The sequence below is a fragment of the Scatophagus argus genome, chromosome 7 (genome assembly GCF_020382885.2).
Source record: "Scatophagus argus isolate fScaArg1 chromosome 7, fScaArg1.pri, whole genome shotgun sequence".
Taxonomy (NCBI): Eukaryota; Metazoa; Chordata; class Actinopteri; family Scatophagidae; genus Scatophagus; species Scatophagus argus.
This window is the reverse complement of record NC_058499.1, coordinates 18,469,385-18,488,862: the sequence shown is the minus strand read 5'-3', so window position 1 is coordinate 18,488,862 and position 19,478 is coordinate 18,469,385. Positions and strand designations below refer to the sequence as shown.

Below are 19,478 nucleotides of genomic sequence, written 5' to 3'. Positions count from 1 at the left end.
AACTTTGTGGTACTCACGCTCAGCAATCTGCAGTACAGGAAAGCCCATGTAAAAGCTGAATTCCACCACTGTGAGCTTCATCAGCGCATTGCTGACCTCTGAACCCATCAGATAGCCCCCTGATCCACGTATAGTGAAGGTAATGTCCACTGGCTGCCTCGTTAGCTGCTGTTCCTGATATTCGGGAGCTGCCATGGTGATGTTAACAATCTAAAAAAAAAAATAGACAGAGATGTGCTGTTCAGCGGACAGACGAATACTCAACAGTGTATACAAAACATTTTTCCATTGTGCTGACGATGAAGTTTTTGGGAACGCTTGTTTGTCTCTTAAAGAGTTACTATGAAGTTCCTAATCTGAAAATGATTGGCTTTAGTGATTGGAAAGAAGAACGCAAACTTGGGCAGTGTGGCCTAGGGCACAGTTTGCTAGTTGCCAATTTTGTGCTGTGACAAATGCTCGATTTAATCCTTATATTTATTCCAACTAAAAGACTATTATACTGTCATCAGTGTAATAGGATTATACAAAACTCTACCGAAGCCAACTACCCACATAGCCAAATAAGCCCTTTATTAACAAACAGTAAGCTCCTTTAGTACTCAACAACTAGAGCATGAACTCCTTCAAGTAAAAGTATCAAAATGAAATGCCCTCAGGCCGTCATGAGTGATGGTGAGATAGAAAATGCGGTGGACAGGAGGACTGATGTGGTGTCCACAGTGTCATCGTAAGAAAAGAGATAAACTTAAAGCTGCCTGAATTCTTGCCTATGGACATAACTTCTATGTGGTGATGGAAATACTGGGATTGTTGATACAAACCAAATCAGTGTGATGTTGCGCTAACAACCTTAAGATAGAGCACCGCATGTGCACCTCAGATAAATAAAAAACAAATAAATAAATACTATGTAATCTACATGAACCTGGAAGCTATTGTAAACAAACTTTATTCTATAGCTGGTCAAAACGAGCCTCCTTTACTGAGTATATGCACTCAGAGGGGCGCTCAGACATGCGAGAGAAATTTGTAATAGGCTAGCCTCAATTGAGGTGCTCTGGGCATCTTGTCAGGATGGGATCTAGCAAAGAGAACTGCACAACACAGATGTCTGGCTTGCTATGTTTACCATGGTGATATCACGACCCAATAAATTACAGAAAATGGATGGATGGATAGATTGAGAATAAATCTAATTATGTCAAACCAAACTGGTAATTTAAGTCTTGCAGCAAACAGTGATACTAATAAACAAGTTTTGTCTGATTCCACAAGAAGCCATTTCTGCTACCATTCATTGATTGAAATCCAAAAGCCCCAACAACTGTGATTAAACAGAACAGTCCCTGTTTGCAAAGAAATATCCCACTTAAAGTCAGCCTTTGCTGCAGTAGTCACTGTAGTCATCCACTGGTGAAGTGACTGGAGGCAATCTGCAGTCAGCTCATTCTGCAAACAACAGGTGTTGCACAAATAATGGAGCTTTTGTTTCAACTTTTTTTGTATGACTAAACATTTTTTTCCTTTTAAGACAGACAGATACGATATGTTTAATTAAGGTATAGTTACCACTAGAGGTAAGCAGCTCTGGCAAACAAGGGTGATTATTCAGAGGGTATTGGGTCTTTTTAGCTTTGAGATGCAAGGCCATAATGAAAGGTATCCAAATGGAAACATTACGAGGCTACTTATGATGCCCTGCCTTCTGGTGCAACTCACATGCACTGTGAAGTTAGTTGACTCCTTTGAGCGCCGTCGCACTTCTGCAAAGGCCATGGTCAATCCTTTTTCTATACTTTCACTGAAGTTGCAGTACCGCACATCTATGTGACTGGGAACAAACTGCAGCACTGCAATGATTGAAGACAAGGATAGTTTAAGATCAAGTTCAAAAATAAAAATAACGGTTATCACAAACAATTCAATTGCTGGAAGGTCATTTACCTGTGTGGATTTGATATTTATGGTCTGGTGTTGTCCAGCTGGGAGACACAGACAGGAAGCGGCGCCCAGACCTTCGTACAGCATTGATGATGGATACTGCTGTGTATACAACTGGACCAGACACTGCCCGAAACACAAACCTTGGTGGGGCGTCCACAACCTTCAAGGACAAAGCAGTAACATTTGACATAGACAAATCATCCATCATCCATTCACAGTGAAGTGGCTTGGGTTCACTAAGCAGCTGATGTTCCTGAGAGAAGATCACAGTCTTATGGATCTTGAGCAGACAGCTTCTTTGGTTTGTTTAGCACAGAACAACTGATAAAAAGGTGGTAAGGCTTTCATAGTTCATCTGCACACACACACACATGCACGCACCAAAACCAAAAAACACACATACTGTATGTGAATGACTTCAAAATCACTTAATATTCTAATAGGATCATCTTTACACCATAATGTGCGTGTGCTGCCATCACACATCCTTGAATACCTTAAAGTTGATAAAATATCTTAACCGCTGTGATGAATGACAAGATGAATTTACCTGCAGCTCCACTGACTTGTTGAATTCCCCTTTCAGTATATCTTTCACTTGAGATTTGGCATATCCAACAGTTGCACCGGAGGGGAAACCTTCAGAAGAACACACTGGACTTGTTATAGTGTTTTTCCATCATAATAAAGTTTTCATGTACATTTCAAACTGACAGTTGCAGGTGGTACACACTTCATGCAGCATGCATATGGATTACATAATAAGTTGTGGTAATATAACAGAAAGAATAAACAGATGTCAAACTTACCAATTTTTACTAAGTAAGCAGGCTTGTCCAGGTTGCAGAGGTACTGCCTTGATGTTGTCGCTGTAGTCGTCTTTCCACTTGTGGTAGAGATGATGTTGACACTAGTTGAGGCTTCAGTGGCAGCAGTAGTTCTAGTTGTGGCTTGATGAGAAGTAGTAGTGGCAGGTGTAGTTGTGGGTACAGCTGAGACTGTATTAGCTTCACTGCTAGTTGGGATCAAGGTCATTGTGGCTGGGATGTCAGCTCCATCTTCAGTCACCCCCTGATCGCCCAACACGTCTGGGGGGACCAAACTAACATTAGATGTTGATTCAGTTGAAACTAAAGTGATACTGAGAGTTTGAGCTGTGAAAGTAGAGTCTTGGGGAGTTAATTCTGTTGTACCATTGGTGGTGTTGGCAGCAGGTTCAGTGGGAACAGGAGAGAAGGCTACGGTTGCAGTTAAGACAGTGGTGTGTTTGGTACTTTCTGCAACTGACTCTGTAACAAACCAATGGACATCTGTCAGAGAGGAAGAAGACATCACATCATCAGGCAGCAGAGGCGTGCTACTAGGTAGTATAGCTTTTGTTAATGCAGTGCTGTCTATGCCAACAGTTAGGGTAGGTGCAGACCAATCTGTGGTGGACACCTGACTGCCCGAGGTGGACAAAGACAGATCAGCGAAGTGGGTTGGGAATATGGAAGGCTCCAGAAATGGCTCAGAGGCATTGGCCAGCTGAGGACTCTCCTCTGTGGTTACTATTGTGGTTGATTCATCGTGAGGCTCAAACCCTGACAGATCACTGGAGGACTCATCCTCATTCAGTTTGGTTTCATTGGTGAAGCTGCTGGTGGGTGTGATGTCTGTAGCACTGATGGACACTACAGAAACGTTCCCTCTGTGTTCAGCTCCAGCGTCTGAAGTGTTGTTCTCCTTGGTCAGCTGAGTGGTGTAATACTCCAAGCTGTTCATGTCAGGTAAGAGAACATCTGTCGGATGAATCGTAAAAGCATCGGGCCAATCTATGTCCGACACATCGGGCATGTCACTGTTAGCTGCGGCAGTAGGTTCCAGTGTGTAGTGAATTACAGAGGAAAAAGATGAGGGAATTATGGACGTTAGTGGAACAATGGTGCTGTATGATGTCGTTAGGCTGGGGGAAGGTGAGAAATTAAGAGGATGCAAAGATGAAGGGGATATACCCACTCTGGAGGGGAAGGATGTGTCGTAACTTTCTGTATAATCCTCTAGATCATACGAGTCAGAGGGCACCTTGGTGACCAGAGAGTAGTCCTCTCCATTGGAATCTAAGAATGACATTGTCTCCAAGTAGTCCCCAGATCCCCAGTCCAGTTCCATGGTGTTGGTGGGGTAGAAGTCCTCTGGAGAGACCTCAGTGCGTTCAGATGAAGGTAAAGTAGGATAGGGGGCAATAAAAGGCACATCAAAACCAGGGGCCAAAATCTCATCTGGATGTTTCTGCATGTTTATGTCACGTGCTGGTTTGTTCTCCTCCAAGGGGGCACTCCTGGGGCTTTGCTGGTTCACATCAAGTATATTACTGTAAGGCTGATTTGTCAGAGAGTCAGCAAAAGCCAGTTCAGGGGTCTCAAGGGGCTGACCAAGAGGTGAGGTCATGGTTGCCAGTGTTTGGTCTAATGCACCATCCTGTTGCTTGCTAAAAGTTCCTTTCTGTACAAGTTGAGGTGTTGAGCTTGTAAAAGCAGAAGGGCTTAAAGACGCTATGAACATATTTGACTGAGGCTGCAGTTGGGATCTTGTAGGTGTTGGAGAGAGAGAGGAAGATTGCTTGGCAGAATTTGTCCTGGCCACCTTCCAGTCTGTGTCGAGTTTAGCTGGTGCTGCAAATTGTGGACTATACCGTAGCACAGGTTCGGTGGGGTTTAATGATGGAACGGAAAGAGGATGTGCTTCTTCTGCAAGGAGGTCTGTTAAGGATTTGTAGTTTTCAGAAGCAACTTGTCCCTTCTGGAAATATTTGTTTGGTTCAGAAATGGATGCCAGAGCTCGAGGTGAGTCTGTACTCTCAAAGGCAGTATAATTTGTGGCTGGTAAGGCGGACGGTAACAACTCTGTTGAACTTGGAACATCTCCAAGAAATCCCATGGGATGGTGTGTGGAGTCCAGCAGAGGTTCATCTGCAGAGGAACAAAGAGAATGCTTCAGTTTAGTACAGAATGAAAGAAATATTTTCGACTGATTTCAAACAATATAATATATATATAAAACTCAACAATTATCACAGAGAATAAGTTTAAATGTTTCTTTTCTCCAAACTTCTGAATGTAAATGATTTAGATAATTAGTTACTTTTATATACATGATAACCTGATCCCCCATAATATTTCAAACTGTAATTTCATCGCTTTAAGCATAAACAGTGAAGACACATTGTTCAGTGGAAAGGCAGGACGAGATCACAGACGGCTTTGCTTGGCAGACAGAAAGGCACCCTAGAGTAAGCTATGTTGTATAACCGGACATGAACAATGGTAACAATGGTTATTATATCGGTGGCATAACTTTATTTTGAAAAACTCTGTTAGGCTCCCTGTGTATTAAATGACCAAAATAAATATTGATTTGCGAAGAAACAACAAAAAATATCGGTCACAAGGGTCTCAAAGACTTTCAAAGGTTTACTATTCATCATTAAATCAGTCATTTTAACACTTTGACCCCTGCAGCAGAGGCCAGAGGCCTATAGCCTAGTCAGATAGGTTATAGACAGGAGAAGGCAACTATGGACTATAATCATATAAAATCAATACTATATTTAATGATGATTTACACATTGAAAGTATTGATAGAAAATAAAATTTTAGATCTACAAAATAGTGCGGCTGGTTTACCAGAAAACACTAGCTATTCAGGAATCTCATTCTACTGTAAAAATTGATCACGTCACTTTGAACTTGTTGTTTCCTGCGAAACAGTGACTTGATCACGAGTTTAACTCATCTTCTATTTGTTAAAGTGGCTACAAAATGGAACCAATAAGCTAGAGGAAAATGCCAATAAGAGGAGGGATGAAGAAACATGGGCTAATTCACTGCCAAGATAAAAGGATCATGCTAGGCTGCAATGTGAAATCATAATAAAACACTGACAATGACTGTGTTTCTCTGCTTCTCATTTTCAACTCCAGTAAGAAAAAAAAAAAGCTGACATGTGTGCACTGACAATATGTTCCAAAATGAATGAGCGGTCCTTCTGACTCAGCACTTTGATGGCCTGGGCTTTTTACTCATACACTCTTGGGAGAATATATCATATCCTTTTTTATGGGACCTGACTTCAGAGTGATGGATAGTACAATTTTCACATCATCAGGAAGAAACTCTACCTCTTACACACAACAATGAAAGCTTTAAGAGTGACATTAGACAATCACAACACATTTCTGACTTAATCTGTGAGTGCCAAAGGACCTTCTTTCCACGTTGGATAACATATCATACATGATTTAATTTGGGAAGGGCCTTGATTACACTATATGGTCAGGGTCTAACATGTTTGAGAAGAGAAAGGAAAAGAATCATTCTAAATATTTAATGAAAATAGACCTTAAGACCTTAACAGTATGCTAGAGGTATGTTTTTCTCTTCTATATGCTCAAATGTGTTCCATACATATTTCAGAGTAATAATACTTAAAACCCCAACAAGTTTCACAGCTCTGCTGAAAGAAATGTATATATATGTATATATATCTATATCTATATATACATATATATACACACACACACACATATTCAGAATGAACCATCATGCATGCATTTGGAGTGTACAAGCATAAACAAACCACTTAAAGGAGAAAATGCAGAATAATTCTGTTAAATAAGCACACTCCAGACCGCATGTCTTAAATTTGTCCTTGAAAGTAGGTCTTGAACAGAGCAAGACTTTAAAGGCACTATTATTGCCATTGCCAGAAGCAAGTTGCCAACATTGTGACTCAGCAGCTGCTGATAATGTTGCCACTCTTTGTAGTGTACATCAGCTCTGCAGAATCATACACACTTGAAAATAGCTGCAGAATCAGCTGAGAGAGAAAACTATTTTTAACACGACGAACACAGTACAGATCACTTAAAAAAAAAAAAAATCAACAAAAAAAGAACAGACTTCTGAAGCGTCATCTTACTGCATCGCTTCATACAAATCGACTGCCTCTGGCTTGGTCCAGGGAGAAAACTCCCAACTTGATTATAACCTACACTGGTACCTTAATTGAGTCAACATGCTATTATAACAGAGCCCACTGGAGAAGACTTGGCAAGAAAAAGCCAAGACTTTCTTCTTCATCTCTGAAGGCGAGTCTGTTCTGCACATTTTCCAAACTGCCACACAGCTCCTTGTCTGCTGTGCCAAGTGTTTGAACACACTAGGATGTATCACACAGCTGGGCAGATGCACACACTCAAGCAGACCAAATAATGTTTTAAACCATTATTGGACAATCTAGCTGGCTGTTCTATACACGCTGTTTGCTGGTGGCCTGATTTCTCTGTTTGTGGGTAAGTTATAAATAATCACAAGAATGGAGCATGGAAAAGAGAAGCCATAGAATTTGGTGTGCTGTGCTCTTCTACAGTGAATTATGAAAAAGATATTGCAATTATAATCTTAACTGTGCCAGTCCAAGTACAAAAACGAGTTGTCAAAGTGAATGTGTGCATGGCTCTTCTTCTCACTGAAACATTATACTGACCAACTAAAACTTTGCATTTGGCCTTAAACAAGCATACATTTTAAACACTACAGGACTATGATCTAAGCTCTGTGGGACAAATGTTTGTTGGAAGAGCACGCTGATGTTTGAGGTCATACTGTGGTACGTGACCCCAAAGTGTCACCTCATCTCAGCACACTCAGCACACATAGTAACATTTAGGACAATTAAACATGCATGACTGGATGAAAGAACATCCAGATAATTAAGATAATGACTATTATTGGCAGATGATCGATGATAATACTGATAATTATAATCAATGCTCTCTTTCACAATAAAGCACTGTGTTTACAGCCATTATTGTAGTTCAATATCAACTTCAGGAGGTTAAAAAAACTACTTCTGATATTTTTACAATTTTTACAAAAATTAAAAACAACAAAAATAAAATAATAAAATAAAATAAAAATCCTAAACTGTGCCAAGCCAAAGTCGAATTATGATTAAAGAATTACCTGACTGGTTGTTCTTAATAATTAAACAGGCATGGTCTTACTGCATGATGGCTAATCTTAGGTAATGACTCGACAGACAGCAGCCAGGCACCGAGCAAGTGAGAATGGACTGAATTGGGGCTGACATTACAGTAAGAAGAAACTCACAAACCCTTTCAAAACCAAGCAGCGCTGCCACCTGTCCCCCGAAACACGAGTGTGTCACACTCGGCTGCCCGCTCATTGTTGGGCCTGTCCGGGAAACTATGTGCTGAGACCAATGCAGAGTGAGACCTTTAAACATCAGCTCACAAAAGCACAAATGTCAAGTTGTAAACTCATGCAAATTGAGCAGTACAGTTTTCTTTTCCTAATCTCACTCTCCCAGTCAGTCACATTTTCTCTTTGTGGAGTATGTGAATAATTTCCACAACAGATTCTCTTTTCATTGTCAGTAAAAATTCATTACAGGAACACAGTGATGCTGTAATCACATCAACAAACAACCTATGTGTGCTAGCGAATCAAGACTCAAATAAGCAGCTTTAGTAAAAAAAAAATACTGTCCAGCTTGCCTGCAGAGAAGTTATCCCCTTGTATAAGTCATGAAAGAGAAAGATATGGCATCGACTCATTACATTGATGACACTGAAGAATTAATGGAATGACATTTTCATTTATTCATTATGTGAAAAATCCCTTGTTCCAATTCCATTCATCAGGGCCTTAATGTGTCTTTTAGCCTAGACTTGGTCTAATGAATAGCTGCTGTGTACATGAAGTGTACTAAATTTGCATTAACACAAATTGTCAAGTTCACAGATTCTGAGAGGAACACTCCCATGATACATAGCAGCAACTCACAAGTAAGTATAAGTATTGGGTGTGAGAAGATTTTACCTTTTTTAAAAAACCTTTTTTGTTCTTTTTCTGTAAGCGTATTAAGAAATTTCTACCTAGAATAGATGATCCGGCGAGACCCCGCGTGTCCATATTTAAGCAGATGATGACACAAAAATAATGCTTTTCTTGTGACTCTCATTTTTTCAGAATCAGAATTCCTTTATTTATCCCAGAGGGGAAATTCTTTACAGGTTTGGATTACTGCCAGCAATCATGTAAAAAGGATTTTGACAAGAGAAGGATTATTACTGCTGTTGGCTGATCTGATGTTCCTTTATAAAATCCCCACAATGGAAAAAAACAGATTGAGCAGGGCAGAGAGACTATGCAACTTCAGGCATCTGAAACAGCACAAACCCAATTACCCAGGATGGATATTGACAAAATCATATGAGATCAAACATTCGATCGTCACAGCTCTCCTCTAAGCTATATATGTGTCTGACTGTTTAGAATAGCTCTGCAGAGGCCCGATGTGTCTGAATAAACCGGTTATTGCACACGCAAATTGCAATGGCAGCAGAAACATGTTTTTTTGTATTTGACTCTGGGGTTCCTAGGAGCAGCACATTATTTTTTTCGCTTGCTTAATTTTACCATGTTTTTGTTTAATTTAACCTTTACAGAATGTTAATTGTTTCTTAAATGTCAGTGTATAGCCTCCTCCAACCAACAGATGAGTGAGAAGAATATGATTAGATACAGCTTATAATAGAAAGACTGAATTTATTGCGGTGCAGCTCTATAGCTTTATCGCTATTAAAAACATATGGATTTGGCGCTTGTATGAACAAGGTTTGGATGTTCATGTATTAACATTTTAGTTTTAGTGACATTCTTGTCATGTTTTTGAATATAGTTTTCTCTTTTCTGAATGTCAGAGTTACAGAGTAACCTATAAAAATAATGAAAACTGAGAATGAACAACAACAACCGTATTAATGCATAGCAGCAAACTGATGTAAGCCCTCCAGATAAAGCTAAAATAGGATTTTGACTTTGCTCTCATGACTATCGATCCCAAAGCTGAAACATAGTTAACTTGATAACACCAGACTGTAGCCAGCACTTGGCCGATGTCTGGATTTGAATCATAGAAAATACCGTCCCCTGGTCTCCTTTACTCAACCAGACTGCACATTTATAGAAAAAGGGGAAAAAAAGGTAATACACTAAACTGAATAGGTGTCCTTTAACACAGTGAAATGTTTGAGTAAGTGTGAATTGACAAAAGAAAAAATTAAAACGGCAGTAGTACATTTAAAAGAAAACAAATGATTAAGACAAGATGTGCGGGATGAAAGGATGAGTATATTAATTTTTTAAGTGCAAGAAACATTCTTCCCAAGCAAAGGACAAACTGTGTGGGTCTCAGCACAAACAAATTTCACATAAACAGAGAAACACACACCAAAGAGATATGACATCCAACTGAATAAGGATTGTTCAATGCTGACTTTGGAGGCAATTTATAGACTTAAAATTTAAAAAGTTTCTGTAGCAGGTATCGGCCAAGCAGCTGTGGAACACACGGATGCCCTGTGTGAGCATGTGTACACAACACACTGTATAACACATACATGCCTATGTACGCGTGTACAACAACTTGAGATACTAATTCAAGAGCACTCCAATATTGTTTCCGATGTTTTCCAGACTCCTTATTGCAAAAAAAAAAAAAAAGTAATTTAATGGTTGTGTAATTCGAAAGAAGGAGACATAGAAGAAGGGGTCTCTTGGTATTAATGCTAGCTAACTACAAGCCCACACATGGTTCTGTTTTCAGCTAAGCCCATTGCGTGACTGGCTCTTTTCAGTTGGCAGGAGCTGCGTATGCTGAGTGCAGTTGAACAATCAAGATACGGCTGTGTTGACATTTGGTTTATCGGGGAAGCTTTTAAGATGGGAAAGATTCCATTGTTTTTATCGGTGGACTTCAATTACATCAAGCTCTATGCCAAAGCTCAGACAGCCCTCTCATCCTATAGAAAAAAACAGTACAACTTCATGAGGGCTGCATTTATTATGAGCGCCATGGCATCAGCTAAAGGAGATCTCTCAAATAAACAAATACACACCAGTTGCTTTCTGAAGCACTTGTCAAATTTAGCCTACATCAAACAGTGAAAGATTAAAGAACCAATTTACATCAATAAAGTAAAGATTATAAATCGAATTCAAGTATGCTGATCAAATCTTGCCCCGTCCTGACCTTAAATAAATTCAGTGGACTGATTTGGCCAGAACTCAGGAGGCGAATGGAGACCTGACTGAGGTCATGCCTGCACTTCATCAAATATTTATGTGACCCTTGTTTTGTTTTCCAGCGGGAACACTTCTTAAGATAAGAGAAAGGGGAGTGCAAAAAGAGGGGGAGCAGGATAAGGGGGAGGGGAATAGTACAAGAGTCCAGCTGCGAAAGAGGAAGAGAGGTAAAAGAGGAAAAAATGAGGGTATCTGAGTTAAAGGTGCAGTTAGCTACATAAAAAGCTGACTTTCAGTGAGTCTTCAGGGATTTGTGGTATCTCAGGCCACCGTATAACAGATTTAAGGACTTAAAGACTTCAATTCACAAAAGCTCCAAAATAGACACAAAAATTCACTGTGGTCTTCCCAGAATTCATGGTTTTGACTCTATGACCAATTTCAAAAGTGGATTATGATGGTGCAATGGCAATGTGTCAGTCTTTACAAAAAGGCCATCTACTGTGCACACAGGGACAAGAATACACACACAGCATTTGGGTACACTCCTTCACTTTCTGCGGTCCTGATTTTCTTCGAAAGACAGGAAGGCAAAGACTTGTAACCAGAGAAGCCCAGAGGACTGTGTCACTCAGCAACCTCCTCTACTGCACCTCAGTCCTGCCAGCACAAGCGACTTTTGAGGCTTTAGGTCCTGGGAGAACAAACACTGTCTGTCTACTGGGTTAAGTTCTCTTGCAAGCAGGCTGTTTTCTCATAGGCCTAAAAGTCATTATTTAAGCTGAAACGGGAAATATCTGGGTTAGGTGAAATACTTATTGTTTGTAAGGAGTTGGTATGAAGTTAAAAGGTCCAAACCAAATGATTTAGCCTGGAGTGGCTCAAAAGAGGCCGGGTTGAACTGCACCATCTGCTCTGATAAATATATAAATAATCAGCTGCAGTTCATCAGAGCACATAGCGATTTGGGCTTAGCACAATATGGCCTCAATGTTGCCTTCTGTCAAATTACGAACTTTGCAGTGTGGATTTTAAGCTCTCAGCACTGACAGCCTGTTAGCACGAGAAACCAGACAATCTATTTGTAATAAACAAAGCTTTACTGCAGGCTTGTGTACCAACACAAGAACTGTTTCTGACACATTTTAACAAGAAGAGACTGCCTATGACGATTCTCTAATAACAGCAGTTCAAGTGCCTAAATCATGCTTTACATGATCATTACAGTTACATGATTATTATAAGTTTAACTTTTGTTATTTTGTTAAAACCTAAGTTTTATCAGCTAAAGAAACAAGGATGGATCATTGGATCCATTCGATGCTATGACACCATTTGACATTTCTACATGTGTGGTCATAGAAAGTTACATATCGCATGGTTAAAATAAATACAATAACACGGTAAACTATTCATAACTAGCAATTATGTCTGTCTAAACAAAAATAAAAAAACATGAGTGAGTTGTTTTAGTTTTGATAAAATAAGATTGTTGTATAATACAATATTCATGTAAAGTTTGGACACTTGTTTGGATGCTGAAAGTGCAGTGGAAAACTGCCTTGGCAAAACACAGAAAAAGGGTACACAAAATTACTAACAGATGTACATTCATTCTCAAGCCCCCACTATGGTAACTTCACATTACCACCTACCAGTATGATGCAGGTAATAGCACACAACTGGAAAACATTAGGTATATGAGACTGCAGCCTCCAATATCAGACAGCATAATAACGTGAAATCAGAAAAGATAATGATGGACTCTGAGTAAAAAGTGAAAGAATAACTTTAAATAGCTGTTTTTGAAAGGTGTCTGTCATTGACGCACCAGTACAACTAAATAAGGGAAATAATGCTGAAACAAGCCAGTCAGTAGGCAGGCAGGGTCAGCCACCGGCTGCTTTCCAGTAGATCTTTTGGTCAAAGCTGTGGGCCTGGTAAGAGCAAAAGTACCCACTGTTTGGCTCTTGATAGGTTCTGCCCATTGATCTGCAACTGGCTCCTAGCTCTAATGAATAATGAATGGACATATTGTCATCCCACACAGATCACATTTCACATGGCAACGGACAGCCCTGGTAATTAGCCAGGACTTTGCTGGCCTGCAGCTTGCTGTGCTGAACTTGCCACTGCAGTGCAGAGAGACAGAGAGAGTGAGACTGCTGAAGCAAAAGTGCAAGGACATTTTATGGGATCACATATAAAGTTTATAATTACATCCTACATATTTGTAAGGAGCTTTCATTTTAGATCTAGGAAAGACTTTAAAATATTTCTTTCAGAGAAATTGAACAGAGGACCACGAGAAAGAAAGAAAGAAAGAAAGAAAGAAAGAAAAAGGAAAATTACTGTATGATGTCAGGTCTGGAGGAACAATCATATGGAGGTCGCCATGCTCTATTTGACCTAGAAACTATAAAGTTTACTTTTCTGAGTCTGAGCTGCGTGACTGGTGATTTCACTGTTGAAACAGGCCATGGAAACACAGTTGTTATTGTGTGTATATATTAAGTAAAGTATATGATGGTAAAGATGATGAGCAACTCCTGTCATACATAAACTAGGGCTAAGCTGACAAACTGCCATTGTGGGGCAAAAGGCTTACAATAATTGGTTAATTTTACTTCATGGACTAATTGCGTCTTAAGCTATCCTACATAAATAACACCGTCTTTTTAAAACTGTAGTCTTGTGCAACATCATGCCACAGCTGAAACAGTGTTTGTTCCTATATAACACCACTTGAGCAGTAAAAGGAATAAGACCTACTTCTTGCCAGTATTTCAATACACACTATTATATTCATATTCAGTAAATTTTAAACAGGCCAATATGAACGGACTGCACTTTTAAAAGAGGAGGCAAAAGTCAAAACCAGACAGTGATGAGTCTCTCGGTGTTTGAACAGGAAGGACCAAAAATTGCTCTGTAAATCTGACATTGAAGCTTTAGCTAATGGAAACTACCACTCATCCACTTGTTTTCTACAGTGATTAGATTACAGTCTTTTAAACAATCTTCTGTCACAGTGACACAAGCTAAGCCTGGACTTATTTACCTCCACAAGATTTAAAAAAAAAATCTGTGAAAATGGCATGAAAGACAAAAGGTGTTTTTAATTTTTTGCTTCCATAGCTTGTAGCTTGTAACTGTAGTACTAATGTTCAGGTTTGTCAAAGTGTATGGGCCATACACATATAACATACTGAAACTTTCTGTTAAAGGCAGTAGACTGTAAATTTACTATTTAGATTCATTCAAGTGTTGCACAGCTGATTTACATTGCAGATTGCAGAGTAACTGTAATATGTAAGACTTTACAAAGAACAAAGATCCTTAATGTACAGACTTGTAACTTTTACAATTATTATTCTTTGATTTAAAAAAATATGCTTCAGGCCCGTATTGTTTACTTTGGATAATAATACAAAAAAAATGGAAAAGGCTAATACAGAACAGCATGCTATTGTCTATAATCTGTCCAAATCATGACTGATAAATCTGTAAATCTATTCTCAAGTGATGCAGTGGCTTGTAGTCTGCCACAGAAAAATGGCCTGCTCTTTTAATGTTGTGTTTAGTTGAGTTTGTTTCTCAAAAAGCATAAACCTCTTTGCTTTGACAGAAGATATCTTCCTGTAAAAGATATGTAACCCTGATGAACCCATTCCAAAGACTTACTTCCAAATTAACTATTCCTGTAAACATACAGAACATGAAAAGCACGAACAAAATGTGTTTGAACTCCAAATGTTTTCCATTCTTCAAAACAGATTCAGCAGCCTGCTAATTAATTGCCATGAACAAATCAACATGAAATGTGTGACTCGGGATACTCCTGATACTAGCCCATCCTCGCTTCAGGAGAGCCATCTCTACAGGAGGACTAAATATAAACCAGTTAGTAAACACAACTGATTGAAAACGATGAGCTAATGCAAAATGGCAGAAACATTTAAGAAATATATGCAAAAATATAAAACTTTCCACCTTATGAAATGAAATTGCTTACATTATGGCATGTTGGGTTCTCTTATAACAAGCCTCACAAAAATGGATTAGCAGAAAACTGAAGAAAGCAGGTAGCCCACATTATTGGTCATCAAATTAATGGATGAATGGATGTGTTATGATAAGAGTGTAACTTTAAGATTTCTGCACAAGGTTTTCATCCCAGAATTTATTACATAATCCTTTTACAATGTAATATCATGAGTTTTTGGCTGCTCTTAAAAAGTGTTTGTATCCCTGAGCAATGTGTGTGTGTGTGTGGGGGGGGGTCCTTGGAGGGATCATGTCACTACCAATAAAAATAAGCCTTGGGTAAACACCCATCAAGTGGATGGCTTTAGACCCTTTCTCTTTCTCTAATTACTAGAAACTGGCTTAACTCTTCAGTCTCTACCTACACAGGGATAGAGCCATTTCTCTTCCTGTGAAAATTCTGAATCAAATACTGAAGTGTCGTCATTATAGATATCACTACTAGTCAAGGTCGTGCAAAAGCCCTGACTCTGTTCACCTGAAAATCAAGGCAATAAGGCCATGAAGTGATACACTACCAGACACAGACTTTCTGGTTTCAGTACTACATATGCACTATTATATATTTATTTGGTCACATTTCTTTTTATTGAGAGAATGAAAAGATTGAAATAGAAGAGCTGACAGCTGTAGCCTGAAAGCTAAAGCAGCAAGCTTACAATTAGAAGGTCACTAGTTGCGTTGGCCTTGAGCAAGGCACGTAATGACCCCAACTGCTTCAGTGCAGCTCTGTTGTCCACAAACAAGACTGTGGTTGTACAAAGCATCTCCTAGATGTGACTGTGTGCATCTGTGTGAAGTACTGCAGAAAATGAGCATTCATGCTCAGCTAACCTATTCTAAGGAAAAGTAAATGAAAAAAATAAATATATATAATGAAACTGGATATAGAATACAGAGACAGGACAGATGGGTAACAGACTTCTGATTTCTCTCTATCCGAAGGGAGTCACTCTATATCGATACTGACAATAACTATGATATATATATATAAAAAAATATATATTGATCATGTTATCAGTACACATATGGCAATATTGGGTAAATAATCCAGCATCTTAAATCATTTCCATTTTGTCATAGTGGGTGGTGCTAATGTACTTAATACCATTCACGCTTCTGATTGCACACACATATTCAACAGGTTTACATAGCATTCATATTTACTTGAAGTTTATTGCAGTTTACACACTTATTCGGTTAGATTTATGACAAATACCATGAAGATGCTGTGCTGTGTTACAATATATAGACCTTAGCATTGTACAAGTACCATATTCACTCTTTCGCCCTTCTTATACCAAAAATGGCAAGCTTTATTGGCATTTTTTTCTTTAAAATTATCCCCACAGTTAATTTGGGTTTTTGGCTTATCATCTTACCAGTGCAACTTGAACTTAACATTTAGTCTACTACTTGTCAGTGTTGTTCTTCAAAGCCAACTGCACACTGTACAAGTTATTGATCTGTTTCAGTTACGTAACACATTGTACAAATTAGTGGATCATGTTGTGTGAGTCATTGAAAGGTGTCCTCTTACCTGCAAAAGGTGAGTCAGCAGCAATCACTGTTGCCAACACTGTCATCCCCAGAAACACTGCATGCAGGCCATGGACTTGCATTAGAGCCTTGAGCATCACCACCAAACCCACAGAGGAGACTAAACCTGCCATGGTATGGGGGTGGAGTAAGGTCAAGGCATTTCACCCAGTTACCAAAAGAAGATTCATTCCGAAGAGATAAATCGAGGTTTGGGTTATTTTAAGCAGCCTGGTTTGTTCTTCTTCAGTTTAAAGACCCTCCTTCCACGTGTCCATGTGTTTGCAATGCAGAATGGCTGTTGAAAACAAAAGAGCAACAGAGCAACCACATTTATTGTTACTACTTGACCATCACTCCATTAATCAACTCATAAACTGAAATGTACATACAGTAAGCACATGCTCTATTATATGTTCTTATGTATTACTTTATTTATTATTTACTTATATTTATTCAAACCCTTTATATGATAGTGGTGATATTCCCAAAACACACATCAACAATAGCATCTAGGAAAACAGATTCAGGCTCATTTGAGCAGGGGAAAGATGTGTCTCTTGGAACGAGAAAATTCTTCTAGAACCGACAATTTTTCAGAGAAAATTGGCTATTTATATTTATCACTTCATTGGTAAATCTTCAACGACATCCTGACTGATCCACGTACTATAGCAATTGATTTTGATTTGAGCTGTGTTGGACTAATTTTTCACCATGTCTCACACAAAACCTGCATCTGTCCACAAAAATAGAGCGTCATCACAAAAAAACTCTAAATCCTATGTTAAATTAAATAATAATTAAAAACAAACTGAGGGCTGTGCACAAGGGTATCTTGTGTTTTTATATTGTGAAAGAACTCTAAAACATTTCGTGCAAATGGACAACAAAGTCATCAGTCAAATAAACGCAAATGGGGACTTACCCTATCAGATAAACTAAAATGCCATCCAACGCCATATAGACAGACATAAACGTGTAACGAGAAGAGTGCAGAAAGAGGACGACACACAGACTTCATCAGCCCGACTGTATTGCTAGCTTTCATTCGCTCTCTCAAACGGTCTCATCATGATACAGTACAGTCTCTTGTCCTACATCCCGTTCCGTTACTTCCAAGTTTATGTCATGTGGCTCTTCACAAGGCTGGACAAAGCAGGTTACATCCCTCATTTGGGTGACACAGCGGGTTAGCTAAAATACTTTGGTAATAATTCCTAAAGCTAGCTTTGAGTGCACACATAACACGATTTTTTTCTCCTTTTCCCCAGCCATTCCTGTCAGCCTGCTCATAGTTGCGCATTCAGACTTACCAAAAAGAGGGAGCCCCAACTCTATCAATTCCTTTGTCTGGGTAACGAGAAAATATCCGTAGATGGAATAAAATCTTGTTTGAGGCTTCGTCGTTAACCTTCATGCAAACACCTGCCTGTGTTTCAAGTTATTTCAGTGTAAATGAACTGTGCACTAGCTGCTCGCTGGATTTCATCTGACACTCTCCTGGTAGCAGTTACCTTCTCTCGTCCTGAGGATTGCTTTAGTCCCGCCCCCTGGATGATCTGATTAGTTTCCAATTTATCGAAACCCGCTTTCATTGGCTGCAGGGCTTTTCTGTTAAAGTGGGATTTCAAAATTAGGTTGGCCACCCTAGACTGGCGTCTGCGGCTTCCACGGCAACGTTGCCTCATAGGATGATGCACTTAACCAGACCATATATACCAGTGTAAACCTAGTTTTGGCTGAATAGAGTTTATCTTGTCGTCGCGCTGAGAGAAATCCATCTAACAATCTATTTTCTGCAAGGATTCCTTTTTGGTATATTCTATTGGTTCTTGTAATCAAATGCTATGTGTTCTACTCGTTCCACCAATATCTCTAGACGAATATAAACGTTTACACTTAACATCTGACAAGACACAACAAGGGTGCACACATATACTGAGTGATGCATGCACCCACCATCACCAGTTTGTTGAAAATAAATGGAGACGATACGAACATAATCACGTCAGTGTTCATTTTATGCATCAATATTTTGGTGCACACCGCCACCTAGTGGCAGAAAAGCCTAACTGGCTGATGCCAAGATAGTTTGGGTTTCAGTTCTATCTTATTACTCCTCTCTGTAGAGATAAATACAATAAAATACTAAAATTCTTACGCCTTTTCAAAACATGACTTGATAATTCTATATAAAAGAGCTGCCAGTGATTCAGTTTGTGGTGAAATGTAAATAAGTATTAATAAAGACTATTATCTATGTATGTAAAGATTTGAGGTACATCTACCTAACTTGAGCATTATTAGCCTATGCTGCTTTATTTCTGCTCCACTGCATTCATAAACTTAACTACCTTTCAGATTAAAAACTTGATAAAATATCTCTACCTTGAGCTACGATTTCAATATCATGCAACATATACATCAGTGACTTAGTATTAATAATAGAATATATAACAACCACTGGCCATGCGTCTGTATTATGATTACTTTATCTTGTTTTTGGTACTTTACACAAAGTTCTACTTTTGTATTTGTTCTTATAGTTTGTTAGTTTCCATAGTAATTTAAATCTACTAGTATGTTCATTTTTACTTATGTAGGGAGTAGAAAACTTCCACTACTGGATATAATGTCTTGCTTAGGGCCATTTCAATGAGACTTTCACCACAGATCCACCTGTCACCAAAGAGAAAAACATGTTTCAAACAGCTTGAAGAAATAAATCTACTCTGCTCTCAACACCATGGTGGATCATGCAACATCAAGCTAAAGTCTAATCAGAGAAAGTGAGTGAAAACACCTGCATGACTGTGCCTGGCCTTTAAATGTTGTCACAGGTGAAAGCCA

The 19,478-nt window shown here is 39.0% G+C and overlaps 1 protein-coding gene across 4 annotated transcripts in view; it reads right to left on the bottom strand.

Moving 5' to 3' along the window:
* Positions 1-18,535, bottom strand: part of si:ch211-1e14.1 (UPF0606 protein KIAA1549) — a 37,439-nt gene extending 18,904 nt beyond the window's left edge. For 2 of the 4 annotated variants that reach the window (XM_046394843.1, XM_046394845.1), the window contains exons 1-7: positions 17,942-18,188; positions 16,627-16,923; positions 2,757-4,898; positions 2,498-2,586; positions 1,948-2,107; positions 1,723-1,853; positions 18-210 (exon numbers count right to left, since the gene is read on the bottom strand). In XM_046394843.1, the coding sequence (XP_046250799.1) occupies positions 18-210; positions 1,723-1,853; positions 1,948-2,107; positions 2,498-2,586; positions 2,757-4,898; positions 16,627-16,759 (2,848 nt within the window). In that variant the 5' untranslated portion in view covers positions 16,760-16,923; positions 17,942-18,188. The other 2 variants (XM_046394847.1, XM_046394844.1) reach the window with 2 other exon arrangements.
* Between the last annotated feature and the right edge of the window lie 943 nt (positions 18,536-19,478).